General features: G+C 40.0%; 2 protein-coding genes across 5 annotated transcripts; both read left to right on the top strand.

Moving 5' to 3' along the window:
• The first annotated feature begins 1,638 nt into the window (after positions 1-1,638).
• On the top strand, positions 1,639-23,089 carry LOC137878666 (cytochrome P450 2K1-like). Its single transcript, XM_068719051.1, has 14 exons — positions 1,639-1,955; positions 5,426-5,588; positions 8,323-8,478; positions 8,559-8,719; positions 8,876-9,055; positions 17,653-17,823; positions 18,465-18,627; positions 19,554-19,709; positions 19,792-19,952; positions 20,112-20,291; positions 20,498-20,639; positions 22,146-22,330; positions 22,485-22,626; positions 22,704-23,089. The coding sequence occupies exons 1-14, from the start codon at positions 1,764-1,766 to the stop codon at positions 22,946-22,948; spliced, it is 2,397 nt and encodes a 798-aa protein (XP_068575152.1). The 5' UTR covers positions 1,639-1,763; the 3' UTR covers positions 22,949-23,089.
• LOC137878663 (cytochrome P450 2K1-like) lies at positions 9,442-13,055 on the top strand. 4 transcript variants are annotated; one of them, XM_068719047.1, is made up of 4 exons: positions 9,442-10,253; positions 11,810-11,994; positions 12,149-12,290; positions 12,367-13,055. In XM_068719047.1, the coding sequence occupies exons 2-4, from the start codon at positions 11,872-11,874 to the stop codon at positions 12,564-12,566; spliced, it is 465 nt and encodes a 154-aa protein (XP_068575148.1). In that variant the 5' UTR covers positions 9,442-10,253; positions 11,810-11,871; the 3' UTR covers positions 12,567-13,055. The 4 variants fall into 4 exon arrangements, with proteins under 4 accessions (XP_068575148.1, XP_068575147.1, XP_068575146.1 ...); XM_068719046.1 differs by having other exon boundaries at positions 9,442-10,258; XM_068719045.1 differs by having other exon boundaries at positions 9,442-10,269.
• Positions 23,090-23,240: the final 151 nt, after the last annotated feature.

The raw sequence follows: 23,240 nt of genomic DNA, 5'->3' as shown, positions 1-23,240 counted from the left end.
ATAGCTATTACTGTTTTGGTCCACCACCCGGACTCATAGGAGGAGGCTTGCCAGCTGTGGGTAAATATAGTACATAGTAAGTGTTATTCTGTTAACAAACCTTTGGATCTGATCTGCTGCTACCTGATGAACCATCCCGACCCCTTAGTCATCTGGGACCGGTCTACTTTCTGTTCCCAGAGTCAGAACTAAACATGAAGAAGCAGCGTTCAGTTTTTCTGCTCCACATATCTTTTGCCTTATGTTTTGATGCTTTTAATGGTTTTATGTGAAGCACTTTGAATTATCTTGTTGTTGAAATGTGCTATACAAATAAACTTGCTTTGCCTTGCCTTTCTACTAAGGCAGTACAACTTTAAAGTTACTGTGACAAACTTTAAATTGGTTATGAAACTGTCTCTATTTAATCCTGATGCCTCTATATGACCTATAAGGAAAAGAGATCATTAAAGGGAAGGTTGGCTGTTTCTATATAGTTATACTTAATGCTTGTCAGCAGTGCCACCAGGTAGGATTCCATGCCAATCAGGTGAAATCATGCAGGTTCACCAGAAACTCCTTCAAGTCAGACTCCAGCGCCCTGCAGTCGGAAGCTCCGGCGAAAGGATAGCTCTGTTCCCAGCAGCAGCATCTCCTCCATCTGCCAGGAGCAGAGCTTTGCTCGCTGATCCTCCAGTCCCAACTTTTGTTCACAGGGGCCGCCAAAGTCAACACATGATCAAATTTCCTTGTAGTAGCTTTAAATATTACCATAATATTCTGGCTTTTTTTAAGTTGTAAGGATCACAATGGCGTCTGTTTAGTTGTTTCATAGCTTTCCAAGAAATATGCCGGCGTCACCATCAACCTGTGCCGGTTCCCCAGCCCATCCCAGCAGTGCACGGGGAGATCACAGGGACAGACACACACTCTGACGGAGCCACCATGTTAGAGACTGTTCCTGTCAGTCAGAGTGTGGCTACACCCACAACCCCTCTACCCGGTCAGACTGACCAGATCTGGATAGGTGTGCAAGCAAGTCGACAGGCTTGACCTGTAGACAAGTGCAGATCATATGGCCTTTGGGGGGAGAAGAGAAAAAGTTGTACTGACATTGATGTGATAATGTTGATGTTTATTTGTTGCTTGATTGGAAAGAGACCGGTGTATGTTGAAATGTCTCCATTTGAGTTAATCTTGGTTTATGCTATGTGCTGTCTGAATAGCCATTTTCAGTTAAAGTGTCCCTATGATGTTATTGACATAACACTTAAAAGAGGGGGAGATGTCATATACGGTTGCGCATCTACTGGGGGTTATACGGGAGCTCTGGGAAATGCATGAAGAGGGAGACACATGATGATCCATTAAAACCAGCGGAGCAAATTAAGACGCTTCTATTGCATTGATTTACAGCAGTATCGTGATAATATTGTATCGTGGGACCTCTGGTGATTCCCACCCCGAGTAAATATAGTACATAGTTGCCAGTGTTAATGATGAGCTCAGGTGTTTCCACTCTACTGATGACCCTCTCCCACGCCCACCTCCAATACCTGCAGGGGAAAATACCACACAAACAAAGTAACAGACAGACAGGGCAGAGTGGGTCGTCACACATTACCTTAAGGACAATAAAAGTGTAAGGGAGGAATCTTAGGGTATATATGTGCATATCACTCTGTCAGGTAAAATTAGGACAAAGCTTCACTCTAATACTCACACAACATTAAACACAAAAATATTGTCTCTGACTTTGTTGAAAGTGTGGCTTACTGGCTGCCATGGAAAGCCTTTTTCTACAGTTCCCCAGTACAACCATTCTACTGGGCACTGTTGGGATCCTACTCGTCTTGTATGTATTTTTCCCCAACGTTGACCATCAGAGAAAGGAGCCTCCAGGACCCAGACCACTGCCTGTGTTTGGCAATTTGCTGCAGCTGAATCTTAAGTCAGTCCACAGCACGCTGTTTGAGGTAAGTAAGTGATGCTAAAGTAGCTGTATACTGTATTGTTCAAAAGTGTGGAATAATTTATTTTGGTATTTTAACATAGATAAAATCAATATAATTCAGACAGAAATAGTATTATTTACATTTAGAATAGTTTTGCCTCCAAGTGTATATACATGATTTAAAATTGTATTTAGTCTTTTGCCCCTCTAGAATAGTGTCACAGTATCCCCCTGTGATTTTTATTTTTATTTGTTTTATTTGTTTTCCAGTCCAAAAATGTACAAGTGACCCAAGATCATATTTGAACCACAGTCGTGCAATCACCCAATAAACATTTTGGAAAGACGTTTTTCTTAGGGCCCTCTGCCGTCTACTTGGTGGTTAGATTGAACAGGATTTGTAAGGCCATTGGATGTTCAGCTGATATTCCCTGCTCAAATCCCAATATATTTTCACGAACCTATTTCTGATTTTTTTTTCTTTTTTTTTCTTTTTTTTTTTTAAGAATCCCTTTGATAAAGTAGCACACCTGTAAATGTCAGCTTGTTATAGGCATTATTCTGCACTAGACAGTGAAACAGGAAATTGTTCCTATTTATATATGATTTTAAAGTCTGTCTTTGTTGCTAAGTTTTAATTTATGTTACCAATAACTGTTGATTTCATTTGTATTTCTTATTCCTAATTCTTAGAGGTATCTTTGTCTCTTTCTGAACTTTCCGTTGGCTGATTGAACCATTGTACAGCGTTTTGTTCTCCATGTAGGCTTCACAAACATGACTTGTTTTTGCAAAACCCTTGATACAAAGTTGCATCTATTTGTAAAGAGGATCTTCTAAAACCTTAAGGCCATTAAAAAAAATATAGTCGTCTTCTCAGCCATCTGACTGTAGCAGATTAAGCTTTTGTGGAAGTTAATTCCAAACTTCTGAACAGTAATGTATACAAAATTGGATATGATATTATCACTTTTCAGGAGAAAAGGATTATATGGATAACTATGGGTTATGAGGTGTTTTGGCCACATTACTGCAGCTTTGTTCATCTGTATGGAATTGGAGTAAAGTTGTGATGATCTCATTACTACTAAGGCAGTAAAACTTTAAAGTTACTGAGTCAAACTTGTATATTGTATATACACTGCTGTTCAGAGTGTGGAATCACCTGTTATTTTGATACCATTTCAACATAAATAACAACAGTAGAATTCAGACAGACATTCCTATATGAATCTGATTAAAGCAGATTTTTTGACCAGTAACTGTTGATTTATCATAAGATTTGTAAATAGGACTTTCATCCATCTAATAGTAGCAATGCACTGATATTGGTCCGATACTGGACCAGATATAGGTGACAATTGACTGATCGGGTATCGGATACCGTTATTTTATTAAATAATTCTTACATAACATAATTCTATGTATTTATTTGTGATATTTAGTTTTACAAAGGTAAAAAAAGCTACCTTTTTAAATCAAGCCTGATGTTGCCTTACACATAAGTGAGGCATACAGCTTATCAAATAAACACTAGTATCGGATCAGTACTCGGTATCGGCCAATAACCAAAGCGCAGGTATCACTATTGGTATCGGGACTGAAAAAGTTAGATCGGTGCATCCCTACCTAAAAGCATGAAAGACCATTCAAAATATAGAGTGGTCCTCTCAGCCATTTGATTGTACTGGATCAATCTTTTGTGGCAGGCAATTACAAACTTTTGTATCGTTATGTATTCTATCAAACATTGGATGTTTGATTTAATGAGATGGATAGCTGTACACTACTGGCCAAAAGTTTTGAGGATGACACAAATATACATTTTCACAAAGTCTGCTGCCTCAGCTTTTATGATGGCAATTTGGATAGACTCCAGAACGTTATGAAGAGTGATCAGATGAATTGCAATTAATTGCAAAGTCCCTCGGATCATCGAGAACTTCAAAGAGAGAGGTTCAATTGTTGTGAAGAAGGCTTCAAGGTGCTCAAGAAAAACCAGCAAGCGCCAGGACCATCTCCTGAAGTTCATTCAGCTGCGGGATCGGGGCACCACCAGTGCAGAGCTTGCTCAGAATGGCAGCAGGCAGGTGTGAGTGCATCTGCACGCAGTTAGGCGAAGGCTTTTGGAGGATGGCCTGGTGTCAAGAAGGTCAGCAAAGAAGCCACTTCTCTTCAGGCAAAACATCAGAGACAGACTGACATTCTGCAAAAGGTACAGGGATAGGACTGCTGAGGACTTGGGGTAAAGTCATTTTCTCTGCTGAATCCCCTTTCCAGTGATTGGGGCAGCCGGAAAAAATCTTGTCCGGAGAAGAAAAGGTGAGCACTACCATCAGTCCTGTGTCATGCCAACAGTAAAGCATCCTGAGACCATTCATGTGTGGGGTTGCTTCTCAGCCAAGGGAGTGTGCTCACTCACAATTTTACCTAAGAACACAGCCATGAATAAAGAATGGTACCAAAACATCCTCCGGGAGCAACTACTCCCAACCATCCAAGAACAGTTTGGTGATGAACAATGCCTTTTCCAGCATGATGGAGCACCTTGCCATAAGGCAAACGTGATAACTAAGTGGCTCAGGGAACAAAACATCGAAGTTTTGGGTCCATGGCCAGGAAACTCCCCAGACCTTAATCTCATTGAGAACTTGTGGTCAACCCTCAAAAGGCGGGTGGACAAAGGAAAAACCCACAAATTCGGACCGACAAGCATTGATTATGCCAGAATGGGCTGCCATCAGTCAGGATGTGGCTCAGAAGTTAATTGACAGCATGCCAGGGTGAATTGCAGAAGTCTTGAAAAAGAAGGGTCAACACTGCAAATATTGACTCTTTGCATAAACTTAATATAATTGTCAATAAAAGCCTTTGACACTTATGAAATGCTTGTAATTATACTTCAGTATACCATAGTAATCTTGGACAAAAAAAAAACACTGAAGCAGCAAACTTTGTGAAAACGAATAATTGTGTCATTCTCAAAAACTTGGGCCAAGGCTATACTGTAGGATACAAGATGTTTCCGCCACTTTACTGCAGCTTATTATCATCATTATACAGGACAAAATTAAAAGAAAATAATAAATATCTAACCGGTAAACTGTCTTGACTCAGTTGAAAGTGGTTTACAGCATGTTCCTGTTCTGCAGCACATGAAGGAATCTCAATTACAATAAAAAATAAAAACGGAAACAAGAGAACAACACATTAACGGCTATACAGGTGCCTGTTTGCACCCGTTTTTTATTGGTATCTGTCCACAGCAGTTATTTTAAAGGAAGTATTGGAATAAGTGTATGTGAAAATGATCTAGTGATGCGTTCCTTTCTACTATGTCTGTTTGGAATTAAGAGTGATGTTGTGATGATTTCAATACTACAAAGGCTGCAAAACTTAATAACCAGACAATATCCTTTTTTTATTTTTATTGTTTTCAAAAGTTGTAATGATCACTGCTTTTTTTCTTTTTTTTTTTTTTCTCTTCCATAGCTTTCCAAGAACTATGGATCCGTGTTCAGAGTGTATTTTGGACCCCAAGAAGTGGTAATTCTGGCAGGATACAACACCGTGAAGCAGGCACTGGTCAACTATGCTATGGAGTTTGGAGAGAGACAAGTCCCTCCATTTGGCAATGACATAAGTGGTTCACATAGTAAGTATATAGCAGTGGATTGTTGTGATAACCACTACAGTATAAGTTCATCTAGGTCAGTGATTCTCAACTGGTGGGTCACGACCAAGAAGTTGGTTGCGGACTCGTTTTCAGTGGGTCGCGGGCCTTTGCCTGGAAAATAAAATAAAAAATCCTGTGCTTTTATTTTGATGGGGATTTTTTTTATGCAGCGGAGTTATTCACACTTCTTAACAGTATTTGGCGTTAATGCCTTGTAATGCTAATAGACACCCATTTCACAGTATAGAAGAACACCCACAAAGTTTGTTTTCATATGCTAATTGAGCGAAACGCAATACAACACCGATTACATGAGATAGGGATTTTCTTACATTGAGGACCAAAGGGCAAAAACCTCAGTGTGTTTTGTGCAGCGAGGTTCTGGCACAAGAAAGCATGAAGCCGTCAAAACTGAAGTGGCATTTGGAAACAAAACACCCTTCTCTCAAAGATAAACCTGTTGAGTACTTTCAAAGATGCCTTCAAGACCTGAGGACATCACAAAAGTGTCTTACTTACCTGCAGCCATGGACGTGTTGGATCAATCTGCAGCGGATAAACTGGAAACTATACCTCTGTCAAATTACACTATAAGTAGGTGAATTGAAGACATGTCGGATGACATCAAAAACAGACTACAGCTCGAATTAAGGCAAGTGGTCATTTTGCATTACAAATGGACGAATCTACAGACGTAACAAACAAAGCAGTTTTACTTGTTTACGTGGGACGGGGACTGGCGGGAACATTTTCTCTGCACAAGAGAGCTCCCTACCACTACAACTGTAGAGGAAATGTTCAGCTCAGGTTCAAACTGCACCATCTTTTCATTAAATCAATTTGAGAAGTTGAAAATTTGGGTCATGGCTTGCCATTAAGGGGTGATGGTGGGTCCCGCAGCCAGATCAGTTGAGAACCACTGATCTAGGTGATGCATACATTTGATCCAATGACAATGTTAACATCACACAGCTCAGTCTACAGCCATAATAGCTGCTGTGTGTGGCACAGTTGTGCTTTGAGCTAGAAGCTTCTTCCATGGATGCCGCTGTTTCAATTGCTCCGCAATGCAAATGTGTAGTTTACAATACAAAATGAGTTCATACTGTTTAAGGGCATAGTTGTGATCAGCCTTGGTAATGTGTGTACAAAAACAACAAAGCGTGATAGCCTGGGTGATTGCATTAGCCAGCCTTGGTCACTGGTTCAGATTATGATTGACCCCAAGGAAGAAACTCCTAATTTTGGTTTTCAGGCAGCGGCAGCAGGGAGAACATTCTCTTGTTGGGGTGATTGAGGTTGTATGAGTTGACATCTGATGGTCTTCAGGCCAGGTAGTCCCTCTTGGTGCTATTCCTGAACCAGGCAGTGGTTCTGCTTGTGAGGACTGTCTTCATGGTGCAGGTATAGAAAGCAGCACCTTGAGGATTAGCTTGAAGTCCATCAAGCATGTGACGTGGTTGAGACACTAACAGGCTTTTTGCATAGTTAGAAGTTGAAGTCTTTGACAAGCCTCTGAAAGCAATTCATCATCACAGAAGTCAGGCATTTTGGGGATTCATCCTCTGGGGACGATGAATGTACCAAATTTCATGGCAATTCATCCAATAGTTGTAGAGATATGTCTGGACAAAAGTAATAGACCAATCGACTTATATTTCCATCGCTACAGCCATGGCGCTAGCAAGTGCTGTCTGTATAAAACAAGAACAGACTGGACAGGGTTGTTAAACTGGGTGATAAAATAACAGGGAAACCAGTGTGCAGTAATGCTTGCATGATGGACCAGTGCACCATGAATTTTGCTCACAATATCACAGCAGATCCAATGTACGCTCCAAGGCCTGAATGTGCACTTTTGTCTTTAGGGAGCAGGTATGTGATGCCCAGGATGCCCATGCTTCGTCCCACGCAGCATTGAACTGCTTAACAAGCTTTGATCGCATGGTCTGAACTCTGCACTTTGTCAAACGGCATCTGATGTCCTTTTTTATGGTGTTTTTGATGTTTATTTAATTATGATAAACAATTATGAAGCAATAACAAAATAACCTACAGGGAAGAGGCCCAGACCTTGTCTGCCTGGTGCAAGGACAACGACCTCATTCTCAATACAAAGAAAACAAAAGAAATAATTGACTTCAGGAAAACCAAAGTTTTAAGTTTCTGGGGATGCACATAGCTGAGGACCTGACCTGGAGCCTGAACACTGCCCACATCATCAAAAAAGCCCAGCAGAGGTTGTTCTTTCCGAGGACCCTGAAACGCAACAGGCTACCTCAGAAAATCATGGTCAACTTCTACCGCAGCACCATTGAAAGCATACTGACATACTGCTGCACTCTGTGGTACTCCAGCCACACTGCACCTTGAAAAAAAAAAAGACCTGCAGCGGGTTGTCAAGACGACTGAGAGGATCATTGGCTCCACCCCTACCAAACCTGAGCGACATCCACTCAGGCTGTCTTCTCACACGGGCCATTAACATAATGCAGGATCCCTCACTCCCTGGACACCACCTCTTCTCCATCCTCCCCTCAGGCAGACTGAGAACCCCAAGCACACGCACAAACAGATTGCGAAACAGCTTTTTCCCTAGAGCTGTGGACAGGCTGCAGAGATCACCATAAGGCATTTTTCTGAAATTATTGTAATCTGATTTCAAACACTCCAAATAACATTTGACAAACATGTGTACTTGATTTCACTTCAGGTACAGGAATCATATTTGCCAATGGGGAATCATGGAAAGAAATGAGGCGTTTTGCTCTGAGCAACCTGAGAGACTTTGGGATGGGCAAAAAAGCGGCAGAGGAGAAAATCATTGAGGAGATTCAGTATCTGAAAGAAGTTTTCGAAAGACATGAAGGTAACTCTTCTCCTGTATTGTATATTGTCTTCATAAGGATTCTATATTGTTTGTTTTGCTCATTCATTTTTGTTTTTTAGGTAAACCCTTCAGTGCTACCCAGTCAATAAACTATGCAGTTTCCAACATCATCTGTTCAATTGTCTATGGCAGCAGATTTGATTACAGCGATACAGAGTTTAAACGTATGGTAGACCGAGCCAATGACAACATTCGACTTTCAGGCACTCCTTCAATACAGGTACCACTTTGTCTTTCATTAAATAAACTATAAGATACCTTTAGTGGGTTATAGTGAGAATTACAGACTCATGGGGCCATGGTCATGATTACTGACCTTTTATTGTGCCTTTTTGATATATTAATAATGTGGTCTTTTTCTATTCAATTACAACAGTTGTACAACCTCTACCCCTGGATATTTCAATGGGTGAGCAACAGGATGCGTCTCAGGAAGAATGTTGCTGAAAACAGAAAACAAATAAAGCAGCTGATCGGACGTTTACAAGAAACGTTGAATGTTCAGATGTGCAGAGGATTTGTGGACTCGTTTCTGGCACACAAACAGAAGCTAGAGGTATTAAAAGTGTAATATCATAATACAAGGTTTAAATTGTTTTTTAGTAATGACTTAATTGATGATTAACATCAATTCATAAAACATCACCACCTATATTTGGTTTTCATATTTCTATGAAAACGGTCAATAGCTGGAGGATGAAAAATGTCAAGAACACCTTTTAAAATTAAGTTTTAACACATTTAATTTTCCACCTATTAATAAGAATTTAGGGAATACTGAGTCATTCTACAACATGGAGAACCTTGTGGCAACTGTTGGCAACCTCTTTGCGGCTGGTACTGATACGACAGCAACTACGCTGAGATGGGGTCTGTTGCTCATGGCCAAATATCCTCAAATACAAGGTAAGTAATATGCTTAGACCGGTTGCAAGCAGATGCAGTCCCCAACTGGGGTATTTAACATAGTAGTAAAAGTTAAAATATATATTTTTAGATTACTTTTTTAATTGAGGCTTTTTACCTTAATTTGATGCTGTCAAAGATTGACAGTAAAGAAGAGAACACATGGAACAACATGCAGCAAAGGTCAGTGGGTTGGATTTAAACATGTAGTGTTTGGATTTCCAATGAGCCCAATTTTTCGGGGCCATAGGGAGCCTATGACTAGTAAAGTAAGTACAATTTTCATGTTGTATTTGTTCTGTTCATTCTAATAAAATCCAGTTACCTTGCAGTAAAAGATCTGATCAACCGTGGGCGGTGTTATCTCTTTGATACACCATTTTGCTCATTACATCCTGACAGTAATCAATGAATCAAATGCTCTGACAAAAAAAATCTGATATCTGTGACTGTAATAAGCCCGAACAATCAATTAATTCTACTTGCTTAAATTCCTGCCTGTCTGCGCGTATTCTGCTCGTGCATTCATTGCTCGTCACTGGAGTCTTTCACAATCTGCTAGCTTGACAGCTGTGAGTAATGATAGCCATGTTTGTTGTTTACGTTCATTATGATTTGTGGCCAATGGTATGAAGGCAGATCAATGTCAAAAACCACAAGCACAAATGAGATCCGCGCGCGTGTAGAGGTCACACGTGTGCAACTCAAACTGTCACGGACGCTAATCATTTTTTTTGAGCGTTTTCACGTCACTTCACGCAGAACATCTCTGTGAGCAAAATTGAAGCCTGTGAGGAGAAAACCATGCTTTGAGGGCGAGGAGCGTCTCCTGCTGCCAGTGACGTGCGGTGAGGTTCGTGGCTGGTGAGGCACTGACACTACATAAGTCAGATTTACAAAAATATGAACCCAATAGAGAAGCTTAAATCACCATTCAATTGGCAGCTTGCACATTGACTACTGGTTGTTTTTCATATCAGCATTATTTACACACACATAGGTAAAGTACATATTTGATTCCACCGGGAGCGTGTGCGCCGTGATCTGCCCCACCGACCTGCCCCACCGGGAGCGTTTCAGAAGCGGAGCGCTCGCGGGCACCACCCGTGAAAATCGTGAGATTCCGCGATAATCTGTGTAACAACCACGGATGTATAAAGAGAACACAAACGCATAAAAGGTTACTTTACCTGTCCAACATTGAATTGCTGTTGATTTGTTCATATTTTCTTGTTTGTTTTTTTTAGACATTTTTAAGCTTGGATGTATAATCTTACATTTTTGTGGTCAAAGCAAAATATAAAAAGAAGAAGAGAAGTGTAGAAGAAGAGCAACGACAGAACAAGCATAAACCCGACCCGTGGGCTCTCGCTCGCCCTCTTCTTTGAGGCAGAGTAGTGTTTGCCTCCCCTCTGCGCTTTTTCACTGCGGTTTAATGTCAGATCAGCAACACTAAATATGTTCTACACAGACGTGAAATACATTACCTATTCTATGGAAAGAAAGGGCATATAATAAAAGTGTCTACAAATATTACAGTGGTGACAAACGATGAGAAAGCAAAAGGCACGCGCTCAACCCAGTTTGTGAGGGATTGCGCAATCTGAGGTGAGGCACAGCTCTTCGCTGCCTCACCTCACGTGTCTCCTCTGTTTGAACAGGACATGCGCTAATTCAGCGATTTTGATTATAAAAATGCTTGAAATGATTGGAATCATACAGAAATTACATTTATAGCACAGATCAGTAGAGAAATATTAATATTTATTTTAACATTATTTGTTTTGTACTTGTCATGATGACAGGTGAGGCTCTACCTCCCCTGACCGCACGTCCCTGCCTGGTGCATGACTTCTGTCACTGCTCTTTGGCTTTGGAGGAAGGCCCGAAGGGACGGGCTGTCAGTGTTGTCAACTCGGCTGCTGTCTTGCTAGATTCAGCAACTTTTGGAGCTAGTACTGCTAGCTACTTTCATTGGAAAAGACTATTAGTGGTACTCTTGCTAGTTTCTCAAGATTACCAACCCTGCCTTTAACATATCCTGACTGCTGCAACCCAGGAGAATTGTTTTTTTACTCCCAAACAGTAACTTTAAACTACAACTAACCAAAGATTAAATGACCGGTTTAATTTGTTCTGTCCATGGTATCATCCCCATTTAAACTTAATAACACCTGGAAAAAGAACTCCATTGAAACTGTATGCACCAAGAGTACTTTAGATATAAATAAGAAATTACTTAATTTCCTTATTTTTGACCTATTACTATAAGTGCAATGTTCAACCAGCTTTAGACTACACACAATTACACTAATGGCATTGAGAAGGATTTTTTTTTCTAGCTTGCTTTACTGCTGCTTTGTTTTTTAGCCGCTGTGTCTTTTATTTATTTTCTAATTTCCAGACCAGGTCCAGGCAGAGCTGAGCAGGGTGGTTGGGAGCCGTCGGGTCAAGACGGAGGACAGGATGAACCTGCCCTTCACTGACGCTGTCATCCATGAGACACAGAGATTTGCTAATATCCTTCCCACCTCTATTCCTCACATCACCAGCGCAGATGTGACTTTTCAGGGCTATTTTATTAGAAAGGTAAGAATCTGACTGATGAAAACAAGTCTTCCAGTTCACTCTGAATAATGAAACATGATGAGACTGCATGCTTGATTTTGGAAAGCTGTATAAAGATAGTAGATCATAGTTTTTCTTTAAAACATTGTAAGCATTAATAAATGTCTCTTTCAAGGGGACCCCTGTGTTTCCTCTTTTGACATCTGTTCTGTGGGATGAAAGTGAGTGGGAGAGCCCATGCACCTTTAATCCTGCCCATTTCTTGGACAAGGATGGGAAGTTTGTCAAGAGAGATGCCTTCATGCCCTTCTCTGCAGGTTAGAGAGCTCAGCTAATACTTCTTTTCAATACCAATCAAAGTTTTCAGATTATCTGAAGCTTGTTCTCTCACAGGACGGAGGGCGTGTCCGGGAGAAAGCCTGGCTAGGATGGAGCTCTTCCTCTTCTTCACCTTCCTCCTCCAGAGCTTTCGTTTCACTTCTCCACCTGGAGTCCCAGAGGAAGAACTGGATCTGACTCCGGCTGTGGGCTTCACCCTCAACCCGACACCTCATGAGCTGTGTGCTGTCAGTCGTGAGGGATTTCAAAATTAGTACTCAAGTATTGTTAAACACTTTTGCACAGTAGAAAGCTTTTGAGATTGTAATGCCACTGAAAAAGAAACACTGCTATCTACTTTGAAACCATCTTATTCAACACATTTGATCTTTAACTTAAGTGCTGAAGCAAGGTTGGTGTCTCAGTAAGAAAATGAGAGAACATTTCTTTAACCTGTGAATTGACTACTCTGGGCACAATAGGCTAATTTACAGCTGCACCAATCAAACTGCTAGAAAAGCTACATCATATTTTTGATTAACCAAAACATCAAAGTGTTGAAACACTGTCACCATAGGGCAGATATTGTTATTGATTTATCACATCTTTATGTTATTATAGCAGCCATCTTTGGACATTATTTGTCAGCTGTAAGACCTCACAGCAACACCTTGCACTGCATTTAACTTAATTCCAACTGTGAATCACTATAGAGGAATGGTAAAGTTGTATTATGGCCTAAATAAATATTGATATGTTCTTGATCACTTTGTGTTGTATCTATTTGCCTTTTCTGTTGAAAAACTGTGTTTTGAGGCAGTGTTGGCCATTCATTGTTGTTTATCAATGCTTTGTAAGGCATAGATTTTGGGCTCACTAATAGGCGGACTGCGGTCCGGATCCGGACCCAGACGCCGTTGTATCCGGACCCTGGACCTAAAACCGATAGATAATTGAGAATTATTAAACTTTGATGAAGCACCTATATTTTAACCGACACAGCTTTTCCAGCCTTTTCGGCACTCGGTCAGTGGTCCAGGAAACAACCGACCAATTACATGCATTGTAAATTACATCACGTGATGCAGCTCAGTCAATCAAATATGGGTATTCTGACTAGTTTCCTGACTCGAGTGAGTAATTTACACACACGGCCCAGGGCTGAGACGAGGAAACAGAACGAAGGGCAGGTGAATAATTACGTGAGTCAGATAAGTTATTTTACATGAAGTTCTCCAAAGAGAGGAAAGTGGTCAAAGAGACCAGAGTCTTTAACCAATAATTAACAGACTTTTATTGGTGAATTCTTCCCACAGACAGTTTTAACACCAGTGTGTCTCATGTTCAGACACCGTGACGATTATTAAAAACGGTAAAGTGAAACGCCACTACGAGACAAAGCACAACTCTTTTGAGCAAACGTACCCACTCACATCTGAAATGAAGACAAAGAAAATAAACCTAAGAGCCCAATATGATCAGAATCCTAACACGTTAGTTCACTGACCAATGATGTTAACAGAGAGAATGGAGCTGAAACAAGTGGTTTAACCACAAATAAAGTCCATGCTCACAAATTTGTCTTGTTAGAAGATGAGAAAAATATAATATTGTGGCTTTTTTGATTGACATCACTTCACACCTGAATGAACTGAATTTGAAGCTGCAGGGCAAAACAGTGATATTTTTTTTTCTAAAATGAAGTACTTTATTTTAAGAGTCACATTTTTCAAAAGCTTTCTGTTATGTCAGTTATCCTTTAAGTGGGCTCTTATTTTACTTGAAATGAGAAGAACATTTATTTATATATTTCTATGTATTTATAATCCATCCAGTTAAATTTGAAAACAGAATAATAATTGTTACAATATAATTGATGTGTACTTTATTTGATTTGACAGTTGACTACACAGAGATGTTGTTACTACTACGCTTCTTGTGTGTGTGTGTGTGTATATATATATACGTGTATATATACAGTGGGTACGGAAAGTATTCAGACCCCTTTAAATTTTTCACTCTTTGTTTCATTGCAGCCATTTGCTAAAATCGAAAAAGTTCATTTTATTTCTCATTAATGTACACTCAGCACCCCATCTTGACAGAAAAAAACAAAATGTAGAAATTTTTGCAAATTTATTCAAAAAGAAAAACTGAAATATCACATGGTCAAAAGTATTCCGACCCTTTGCTGTGACACTCATATTTAACTCACATGCTGTCCATTTCTTCTGATCCTCCTTGAGATAGTTCTACTCCTTCATTGGAGTCCAGCTGTGTTTAAATAAACTGATTGGACTTGATTAGGAAAGGCAGACACCTGTCTATATAAGACCTTACAGCTCACAGTGCATGTCAGAGCAAATGAGAATCATGAGGTCGAAGGAACTGCCCAAGGAGCTCAGAGACAGAATTGTGGCAAGGCACAGATCTGGCCAAGGTTACAGAAGAATTTCTGCAGCACTCAAGGTTCCTAAGAGCACAGTGGCCTCCATAATCCTTAAATGGAAGAAGTTTGGGACGACCAGAACTCTTCCTAGACCTGGCCGTCCAGCCAAACTGAGCAATCGTGGGAGAAGAGCCTTGGTGAGAGAGGTAAAGAAGAACCCAAAGATCACTGTGGCTGAGCTCCAGAGATGCAGTAGGGAGATGGGAGAAAGTTCCACAAAGTCAACTATCACTGCAGCCCTCCACCAGTCGGGGCTTTATGGCAGAGTGGCCCGACGGAAGCCTCTCCTCAGTGCAAGACATATGAAAGCCCGCATAGAGTTTGTCATAAAACACAGGAAGGACTCCCAGACTATGAGAAATAAGATTCTCTGGTCTGATGAGACGAAGATTGAACTTTTTGGCGTTAATTCTAAGCGTTATGTGTGCAGAAAACCAGGCACTGCTCATCACCTGCCCAATACCATCCCAACAGTGAAACATGGTGGTGGCAGCATCATGCTATGGGGGTGTTTTTCAGCTGCAGGGACAGGACGACTGGTTGCAATTGAAGGAAAGATGAATGCGGCCAAGTACAGAGATATCCTGGAAGAAAACCTCTTCCAGAGTGCTCAGGACCTCAGACTGGGCCGAAGGTTCACCTTCCAACAAGACAATGACCCTGCTGTTTGGTAATTTGCTGCAGCTAAATCTTAAGTCACTCCCCAGAATGCTGTATTTGGAAACTAAATAATATGGAAAACTACTTTACAAACTGCTGTTCAACAGTTTGGAATTACCCATTATTTTGAGGTTTGTCTTCTATAATGGCTATTTCACCATAGATAAAAACAGTATAATTATTTTCTATATTTGATTGTCTAACGACTTTTTTTTTTTTACAATGAGATGCTTCATTCACCTACATATTCCTGCTTCCAGGTCACTGTTGATTATTTTCACAAATGATTGTACTTGGTTTTGTTGTAATTTGTTTACTTTCTTATATTGCAGGACGGTGTTGAAAATCACCTCATGTATTAGCACACTATGAATAAATGTAGACCTTCCTCGTCATATAGCTGATATCTAATTTAGCTTGCATCTAAAATTACAATAATGTACACCTATATATCATTTTTTTAAATATTTTTTTAATAAAAATTACTGGACACATTTTGTGATGAAAAAAACAAAGAAGTATTTCTATCGATTAAATAAATGGAAAGAATATATTAAAACTGCTTTTAAACTTTGATTTGGTCTGTCAATATTTGTTCTGGCTAACTTGTTTACCCATGGTGCCATGGTGGTACAGAAAAGAAATGTGACTTTACCTCTCTATAGCTATCCTTACTTCATGCTACATAAATTAGTAAACTGTATAGTTATCCTCAATAAGCACGTCTCACTAGTTTTTATGACGTCAAGCTTTGCCTCACCTGTACCACGTCCATGCCTCTTTCAGACACCCACGAGTCGTGCTTCTTCTGCCTTTCGTTTTACTTCTCCACCTGGAGTTAGAGAGCCGAACTGGATCTGACACCAGCTGTGTGCTTCACCCTCACCCCTTCCCCTCATGAACTGTGTGCTGTCAGTCACCACTGAGGATGGGAGCAGGAGCTATTTAAAGGGAGGGAGACAGGACAAAAGGAAAACAAAAATCATATCAATAGCTATTACTGTTTTGGTCCACCACCCGGACTCATAGGAGGAGGCTTGCCAGCTGTGGGTAAATATAGTACATAGTAAGTGTTATTCTGTTAACAAACCTTTGGATCTGATCTGCTGCTACCTGATGAACCATCCCGACCCCTTAGTCATCTGGGACCGGTCTACTTTCTGTTCCCAGAGTCAGAACTAAACATGAAGAAGCAGCGTTCAGTTTTTCTGCTCCACATATCTTTTGCCTTATGTTTTGATGCTTTTAATGGTTTTATGTGAAGCACTTTGAATTATCTTGTTGTTGAAATGTGCTATACAAATAAACTTGCCTTGCCTTGCCTTTCTACTAAGGCAGTACAACTTTAAAGTTACTGTGACAAACTTTAAATTGGTTATGAAACTGTCTCTATTTAATCCTGATGCCTCTATATGACCTATAAGGAAAAGAGACCATTAAAGGGAATATTGGCTGTTTCTATATAGTTATACTTAATGCTTGTCAGCAGTGCCACCAGGTAGGATTCCATGCCAATCAGGTGAATTGATCTGCTGCATTGATTGATTTACAGCAGTATCGTGATAATATTGTATCGTGGGACCTCTGGTGATTCCCACCCCGAGTAAATATAGTACATAGTAAGTCTTATTCTGTTAAACCTTTGGAGTCTATGATACATTCAACTTAACAGTTGTACATTTGTCACAAACCGGGCCGCACGGGCATGACAAGTTATTTAATAACTTAAAGGCAGAATAAAAAGCAAGCTCAAACTGACAGTGGCGTGTGAAGTCAATCATTTCAGCAGTGTAGGTGAGTGCATGAGTGGAAAGTGTGTATGCAATGTTGTATAGTGCAGAAACAAACCATAATCTCAACCAAAAACTAAATGGGTGTAAGGAGAGAGGGACCAACTGAGACTAAAGAGGGGTTTTAACAGGGCCCATGTGTTGCCAGTGTTAATGATGAGCTCAGGTGTTTCCACTCTACTGATGACCCTCTCCCACGCCCACCTCCAATACCTGCAGGGGAAAATACCACACAAACAAAGTAACAGACAGACAGGGCAGAGTGGGTCGTCACACATTACCTTAAGGACAATAAAAGTGTAAGGGAGGAATCTTAGGGTATATATGTGCATATCACTCTGTCAGGTAAAATTAGGACAAAGCTTCACTCTAATACTCACACAACATTAAACACAAAAATATTGTCTCTGACTTTGTTGAAAGTGTGGCTTACTGGCTGCCATGGAAAGCCTTTTTCTACAGTTCCCCAGTACAACCATTCTACTGGGCACTATTGGGATCCTACTCGTCTTGTATGTATTTTTCCCCAACGTTGACCATCAGAGAAAGGAGCCTCCAGGACCCAGACCACTGCCTGTGTTTGGCAATTTGCTGCAGCTGAATCTTAAGTCAGTCCACAGCACGCTGTTTGAGGTAAGTAAGTGATGCTAAAGTAGCTGTATATTGTATTGTTCAAAAGTGTGGAATAATCTGTCATTTTGATATTTTAACACAGATAAAAACAATATAATTCAGACAGAAATAGTATTATTTACATTTAGAATAGTTTTGCCTCCAAGTGTATTTACATGATTTAAAATTGTATTTAGTCTTTTGCCCCTCTAGAATAGTGTCACAGTATCCCCCCTGTGATATTTTTTTTTTATTTGTTTTATTTGTTTTCCAGTCCAAAAACATACAAGTGACCCAAGATCATATTTGAACCACAGTCGTGCAATCACCCAATAAACATTTTGGAAAGACGTTTTTCTTAGGACCCTCTGCCGTCTACTTAGTGGTTAAATTGAACAGGATTTGTAAGGCCATTGGATGTTCAGCTGATATTCCCTGATCAAATTCCAATAGTGCTACATTTCCACGAACCTATTTCTGATTTTTAAGAATACCTTTGATAAAGTAACACACCTGTAAATTCCAGCTTGTTATAGGCATTATTGTTCACCAGACAGTGAAACAGGAACTTGTTCTTATTTATATATGATTTAAAGTCTGTCTTTGTTGCTAAGCTTCAATTTATGTTCCCAATAACTGTTGATTTCATTTTTGTTTCATAGCTTTCCAAGAACTATGGCTCAGTGTTCACAGTGTATTTTGGACCCCAGAAAGTGTTAATTCTGGCAGGATACAAGACCGTGAAGCAGGCACTGGTCAACTATGCTGTGGAGTTTGGAGAGAGACAAGTCCCTCCATTAGGCAATGACTTAAGTGGTTTACATAGTAAGTATAAAGCAGCAGATTTTGGTGATAACCACTACAGTATAAGTTCATCTAGCTGATGCATACATTTGATCCAATGACAATGTTAACATCACACAGCTCACAGTCTACAGCCATAATAGCTGCTGCGTGTGGCACAGTTGTGCTTTGAGCTAGAAGCTTCTTCCATGGATGCCGCTGTTTCAATTGCTCTGCTAATGTTGTTTAGTTTAGAATGCAAAATGAGTTCATACTGTTAAAGGGCATAGTTGTTGTGATTAGCCTTGGTAATGTGTGTACAAAAACAACAAAGTGCAATAGCCTGGGTGATTGCATTAGCCAGCCTTGGTCACTGGTTCAGATTATGATTGACCCCAAGGAAGAAACTCCTAATTCTTTTTGGCCTTCAGGCAGCGGCAGCAGGGAGAAGATTCTCTAGTTGGGGTGATTGAGGTTGTATGAGTTGACATCTGATGGTCTTCAGGCCAGGTAGTCCCTCTTGGTGCTATTCCTGAACCAGGCAGTGGTTCTGCCTGTCAGGACAGTCTTTATGGTGCAGGTGTACAAAGCAGCACCTTGAGGATTAGCCTGAAGTCCGTCATGCATACGAGATGGTTGAGATACTGACAGGCTTTTTGCATAGTTAGAAGTTGATGAAGTCTTTGACAAGCCTCTGAACGTACTTCATCATTTTAGAAGTCAGGGATTTCGGGGATTCATCCTCTGGGGACGATGAATGTAGCGATTTCATGGCAATTCATCCAATAGTTGTAGAGATATCTCTGTCTGGACAAAAGTAATAGACCAATCGACTTATATTTCCATCGCTACAGTACCATGGCTGTAGCAATGGAAATATAAATCGGTTGGTCTATTACTTTTGTAATCTGATTTCAAAAAGTTCAAATAACGTTTGACATAAACATGTGTACTTGATTTCACTTTAGGTAAAGGAATCTTATTTGCCAATGGGGAATCATGGAAAGAAATGAGGCGTTTTGCTCTGAGCAACCTGAGAGACTTTGGGATGGGCAAAAAAACAGCAGAGGAGAAAATCATTGAGGAGATTCAGTATTTGATCAACGTGTTCGAAAGACATGAAGGTAACTCTTCTCCTGTATTGTATATTGTCTTCATAAGGATTCTACATTGTTTGTTTTGCTCATTCATTTTTGTTTGTTTTAGGTAAACCCTTCAGTGCTACCCAGTCAATAAACTATGCAGTTTCCAACATCATCTGTTCAATTGTCTATGGCAGCAGATTTGATTACAGCGATACAGAGTTTAAACGTATGGTAGACCGAGCCAATGACAACATTCGACTTTCAGGCTCTCCTTCAATACAGGTACCACTTTGTCTTTCATTAAACTATAAGATACCTTTAGTGGGTTATAGTGAGAATTAGACTCATGGGGCCATGGTCATGATTACTGACCTTTTATTGTGCCTTTTTGATATACTAAATAACATGATGTAACTGTTTTTTTCTATTGAATTACAACAGTTGTACAATATTTACCCCTGGATATTTCAATGGGTGAGCAACAGGATGCGTCTCAGGAAGAATGTTGCTGAAAACAGAAAACAAATAAAGCAGCTGATCGGACGTTTACAAGAAACGTTGAATTCTCAGATGTGCAGAGGATTTGTGGACTCGTTTCTGGCACACAAACAGAAGCTAGAGGTATTAAAGGTGTGATATCATATTACAAGGTTTAAATTGTTTTTTTAATGACTTAATTGATGATTAACATCAATTCATAAAACATCACCACCTATATTTGGTTTTCATATTTCTATGAAAACGGCCAATAGCTGGAGGATGAAAAATGTCAAGAACACCTTTTAAAATTAAGTTTTAACACATTTAATTTTCCACCTATTAATAAGGATTTAGGGATTACTGAGTCATTCTACAACATGGAGAACCTTGTGGCAACTGTTAGCAACCTCTTTACGGCTGGTACTGATACAACAGCAACTACGCTGAGATGGGGTCTGTTGCTCATGGCCAAATATCCTCAAATACAAGGTAAGTAATATGCTTAGACCGGTTGCAAGCAGATGCAGTCCCCAACTGGGGTACTTAACATAGTAGTAAAAGTTAAAATATATATTTTTAGATTACTTTTTTAATTGAGGCTTTTTACCTTAATTTGATGCTGTCAAAGATTGACAGTAAAGAAGAGAACACATGGAACAACATGCAGCAAAGGTCAGTGGGTTGGATTTAAACATGTAGTGTTTGGATTTCCAATGAGCCCAATTTTTCGGGGCCATAGGGAGCCTATGACTGGTAAATACAATTTTCATGTTGTATTTGTTCTGTTCATTCTAATAAAATCCAGTTACCTTGCAGTAAAATATCTGATCAACCGTGGGCGGTGTTATCTCTTTGATATACCATTTGCTCATTACATCCTGACAGTAATCAATGAATCAAATATTTTGACAAAAAAAATCTGATATCTGTGACTGTCGCAGGATTTTAATAAGCCCGAACAATCAATTAATTCTACTTGCTTAAATTCCTGCCTGTCTGCACGTATTCTGCTCGTGCATTCATTGCTCGTCACTGGAGTCTTTCACAAGCTGCTAGCTTGACAGCTGTGAGTAACAATAGCCATGTTTGTTGTTTACGTTCATTAGAATTTTTGGCCAATGGTATGAAGGCAGATCAATGTCAAAATCCACGAGCACAAATGAGATCCATGCACGTGTGTAGAGGTCACGCGTGTGCAACTCAAACAGCTGCGCACGCTAATTACTTTTGCGAGTACTTTCACATCACTCCATGCAGAACATCTCTGTTCCTGTGAGTAAAATTGAAGCCTGTGAGGAGAAAACCATGCTTTGAGGGCGAGGAGCGTCCCCTGGTGCATGTCTTCTGTCACTGCTCTTTGGCTTTGGAGGAAGACCTGAAGGGACGGGTTGTCAGTGTTGTCAACTCGGCTACTGTCTTGCTAGATCCAGCAACTTTTGGAGCTAGTACTGCTAGCTACTTTCATTGGAAAAGACTATTACTGGTACTCTTGCTAGTTTCTCAAAATGTCTAACCCTGCCTTTAACATATCCTGACTGTTGCAACCCAGGAGAATTAGTTTTTACTTCCAAACAGTAACTTTAAACTACAACTAACCAAAGATTAAATGATCATTGTTCTGTCCATGGTATCATCTCCATTCAAACTGAATAACACCTGGAAAAAGAACCCCATTGAAACTGTATGCATCAAGAGTACTTTAGATATAAATAAGAAATTACTTAATTTCCTTAGTTTTGGCCGATTACTATAAGTGCAATGTTCAACCAGCTTTAGACTACACACAATTACACTAATGGCATTTTTCTAGCTTGTTCAAAATTCTGTGATATAGCAATTGCAATGTATTGTGGAGTGTGTTCTCTCAAATGATTTGTTTCTGTGAGGGTTTGGTAAAAAGCATTCATGTTAGTCTTTCTAGAATTGGTGAAAAAAGCTTTACTGCTGTTTTGTTTTTTAGCCACTGTGTCTTTTTATTTATTTTCTAATTTCCAGACCAGGTCCAGGCAGAGCTGAACAGGGTGGTTGGGAGCCGTCGGGTCAAGACGGAGGACAGGATGAACCTGCCCTTCACTGACGCTGTCATCCATGAGACACAGAGATTTGCTAATATCCTTCCCATCTCTATTCCTCACATCACCAGTGCAGATGTGACTTTTCAGGGCTATTTTATTAGAAAGGTAAGAATCTGACTGATGAAAACAAGTCTTCCAGTTCACTCTGAATAATGAAACATGATGAGACTACATGCTTGATTCTAGAAAGCTGTATAAAGATAGTAGATCATAGTTTTTCTTTAAAACATTGTAAGCATTAATAAATGTCTCTTTCAAGGGGACCCCTGTGTTTCCTCTTTTGACATCTGTTCTGTGGGATGAAAGTGAGTGGGAGAGCCCATGCACCTTTAATCCTGCCCATTTCTTGGACAAGGATGGGAAGTTTGTCAAGAGAGATGCCTTCATGCCCTTCTCTGCAGGTTAGAGAGCTCAGTTTACACTTATTTTCAATATCAATACAAGTTCTTCAGATTATCTGAAGCTTGTTCTCTCACAGGACGGAGGGCGTGTCCGGGAGAAAGTCTGGCTAGGATGGAGCTCTTCCTCTTCTTCACCTCCCTCCTCCAGCGCTTTCATTTCACTCCTCCACCTGGAGTCCCAGAGGAAGAACTGGATCTGACTCCGGCTGTGGGCTTCACCCTCACCCCAACACCTCATGAGCTGTGTGCCGTCAGTCGTGAGGGATTTCAAAATTGGTACTCAAGTATTGTCAAACACTTTTGCACAGTAGAAAGCTTTTGAGATTGTAATGCCATTTTAAACGTATACTGCTGTCCACTTTGAAACCAGCTTATTCAACACATTTTATCTTTAAATTAAAGTGACAGTTAACCCAAAAATCCAAAATACATATTTTTCCTCTCTGTAGTGCTAATTAGCAATCTATATTGTTATGGACTCCTTTACAGCTGTACCAAATAAACTGCTAGAAGACCTGTGTAAGACATTTTTGATTGATTAGCCAAAACACTTAAAAGGTGCTGAATTCCAAATTGGGTGGTGCGATAACAAAACTGATATGTTTGAAAGTCCA

Source organism: Cebidichthys violaceus, unplaced genomic scaffold (genome assembly GCF_023349555.1).
Source record: "Cebidichthys violaceus isolate CVI_PGR_0920_01 unplaced genomic scaffold, fCebVio1.0.p SCAF_23, whole genome shotgun sequence".
NCBI lineage: Eukaryota > Metazoa > Chordata > Actinopteri > Perciformes > Stichaeidae > Cebidichthys > Cebidichthys violaceus.
Note: the sequence above shows the minus strand (reverse complement) of the source record. Positions and strands in the feature narration are given on the sequence as shown.

Coding starts and splice junctions, on each gene's coding strand:
- LOC137878663 (XM_068719047.1), top strand. CDS start 11,872: ATGAACCTGCCCTTCACTGACGCTGTCATCCATGAGACACAGAGATTT. Junction 11,995..12,148: donor AGGGCTATTTTATTAGAAAG/GTAAGAATCTGA, acceptor GTCTCTTTCAAG/GGGACCCCTGTGTTTCCTCT. Junction 12,291..12,366: donor CTTCATGCCCTTCTCTGCAG/GTTAGAGAGCTC, acceptor GTTCTCTCACAG/GACGGAGGGCGTGTCCGGGA.
- LOC137878666 (XM_068719051.1), top strand. CDS start 1,764: ATGGAAAGCCTTTTTCTACAGTTCCCCAGTACAACCATTCTACTGGGC. Junction 20,292..20,497: donor CACACAAACAGAAGCTAGAG/GTATTAAAGGTG, acceptor CCTATTAATAAG/GATTTAGGGATTACTGAGTC. Junction 22,331..22,484: donor AGGGCTATTTTATTAGAAAG/GTAAGAATCTGA, acceptor GTCTCTTTCAAG/GGGACCCCTGTGTTTCCTCT.